Source organism: Leishmania donovani, chromosome 33, assembly GCF_000227135.1.
Source record: "Leishmania donovani BPK282A1 complete genome, chromosome 33".
NCBI lineage: Eukaryota > Euglenozoa > Kinetoplastea > Trypanosomatida > Trypanosomatidae > Leishmania > Leishmania donovani.
The window spans coordinates 45,484-47,877 of record NC_018260.1 but is presented as its reverse complement, the minus strand read 5'-3'; the positions used below and the strand labels follow the sequence as shown (position 1 = coordinate 47,877).

The 2,394-nt window shown below is 61.2% G+C and overlaps 1 protein-coding gene across 1 annotated transcript; it reads left to right on the top strand.

Annotated features, from left to right (window-relative positions):
- Positions 1 to 362: 362 nt before the first annotated feature.
- LDBPK_330200 (hypothetical protein, conserved) lies at positions 363 to 2,027 on the top strand (the record flags this gene model as incomplete). The annotated part of the gene is made up of 1 exon (XM_003863796.1): positions 363 to 2,027. One exon carries the CDS (start codon positions 363 to 365, stop codon positions 2,025 to 2,027), a length of 1,665 nt encoding a protein of 554 aa, XP_003863844.1.
- Positions 2,028 to 2,394: the final 367 nt, after the last annotated feature.

Sequence of the window (2,394 nt, the reverse complement as noted above, 5' to 3'; positions counted from 1 at the left end):
CGGAGCGGGGAGGGGTGGGCGCAGCTCGAGACGGAGGCCGTGCTGAGGTGGCTGGGTCGGGGCATTGCTTGCATGCGTGCGTGTCTCGGGCTGCTTCGCGCCAGGCGATGGGGCCTGTGGCACGCCGGGGGCCGAGCGGAGCTTGGCTCATGCTGTGTGGCAGCGAATGGACACACGTTGGGGACGAAGCAAGAAGAAAATGTCGCCGCTTCTCTCCGCTCTTCACTGTCCCCTCTTTTTGTGCTTCCACGGTTTCTGCGGGCGTACTTGCCCACTTTCGAGCGTTCTTTCGTGGCAGAACGGGGTCGTCTTTGCACACGCATAACGGAGCCAAATCGAAACCTCACTACGACGTTGCGGTGATGAGGGAACCCAGCTTAGATGGTCTGCACGTCGACGGAGATACGGGCGATGGTCCTGTCGTGGATGAGCCTTCTCTGCGGCAGAAAGTTGCCGTTGCGGTCGGCATTGCCTGCATAAGCGGCTACATTGGCTACAACCTCGTGTACAACCAGCAGGCGAGCGTGTCACAAGCTCTATGGAGCAGAGAGGACGAGGATGTAGCGCCTGCGTCAATGCCTGTGCGGCCACGCGTGGCGCTCGTGAACATGACGGGGAACTTGCGCTTGTGTGCTGTGGCAGGCCTGCGGGCGTGGCTGGACGTGGCAGATGAGGTGGAGCTTGAGTTCCCCACTGTGACCTTTGTAGAGGATGACGAAGCCGGCGCGATTGTTGGGCTTGCTGCAGAGGTGCGAAGGGCTACTCTGTTCGCGTGGGTAGAGCTGAAGGAGCGCCACGAGATGAATGCGCCCTTTGACGTGAAACCGTTCTGCTGTGTCGTGTTTCGCAGCATAACTGAGGTGGATGGACAAGCTCTCGATGCATGGGATGTACAGGAAATGGAGTTGTATCGATGGCACGGGAAGCGGTTTGTAACGCGTCACTGTGTGGGTGCCTCAGTCGACGGCAAGCGCGCGATGGTGCTCATGCACGACGTTGAGGGGGTTATTGACGTGAGGCCGGCAGCGGCTCGTGCTGGTGGTCGTGTGAGTGATTGCGGAGCTCTAGTGCGCCAGTATGGTGCACCGAGCGCAGCGAGTTTTCGTCGATGGAAGCTGAGCGCTGAAGCGCCGTCATCGTGTACCCCCGTGCAGCCGCCCGCGAAGTCGCTCCTGGGACTTGGAATGCGCCGGCGAGACGGCCAGCGTTGCCAACTTTGGCAAAGCCCATTGCACATTTTCGCAGCACTTGGCTCAGTGCTGCGCTACAACCGCGCCGATGTCGCCGTCTATCCCAATCACATCACTACGCCGGTGCCGGTGTCGCAGAGTGCGAGTGCCGTGAGCGCCTCGTGGTGGGGCTGCATGAAGGAGTTGGCACGCCGATGCACTTCGCCGCTGCTGCATCGGTACGCGGCACGGCAAAGCGCGCGCATGGAACGTCAGCGGCAGCTCTCTTCCACTTTTGTTGTCGTCGTAAGCCTCGCCGAGGAAAGCGCGGCTGTGACATCAGACGTGCTACGCGTCGTCGAGGAGCACGTAGCCGAGTGGATGCGCGACATGAACGGCGCTTCACCAATGAAGATACCTTTGCCGACCGCGAATCGAGTTTGCGTACGAGACGCAGCGGCACGACCGGAGAAGCTCATGATGGCGCCGACGATACAAGTGGACTTGACCGACACCATTTGTAGTGTCATTGCGGCTGAGTGGCTTTTGATCCGACTCACCAGCCTTTTCGCAGCTTTGGGACTTGAGCCTGCCCTCGCCCAGCTTGTCGCTGTGCCTGGGCCGCAGGCGAGCACCTCACTTCTATACCCGACACCGAAGACCGCACACCTGCGCCATCTGTGGCTGTCACGATCGGCACCGGCCTCCTCATCGACGAGCACTGATAAAGATGCAACATCGCCTTGCATGACAAGGACTGGTTGCACCACACAAGGAGGCCACTTCGCGGGGTGCGCTGCTACTATGCCGATCGAGGCTGGATTCGTCGTTAGCGAGCACGACTTCTCGGCCTTCTAGTCAAAGGGGAGCAGCACTCTCTTCTTCGGCTACCTGACCACCACACATCGCCTTATGGCGCAGGTAGGGGCGAAAAGACACCTCAGTGCGTGGTATCTCGGTGCTCAGTACACCCCTACTCGCTCTGTCGGCGCGGGGGAGGGAGTGGGGGCGGGGAAGCCAAGCAGCCCTCCCTTCCTGTGCCTGCGAAATGCCGAGCCCACCGCTGGTGATGACAGGGTGAAGCGCCTGCCGCCTAGGCAGGTGGGTGCGACGTATCACTGCGGATGTCGGTGGTCAGGTCCTGGACGGGGATGCGTCGGAGCGACCGGCGACAGAGAGCACGCTTGCGCCACCCATGCGATGGGCCGAGGTGCCAGCATGGCTC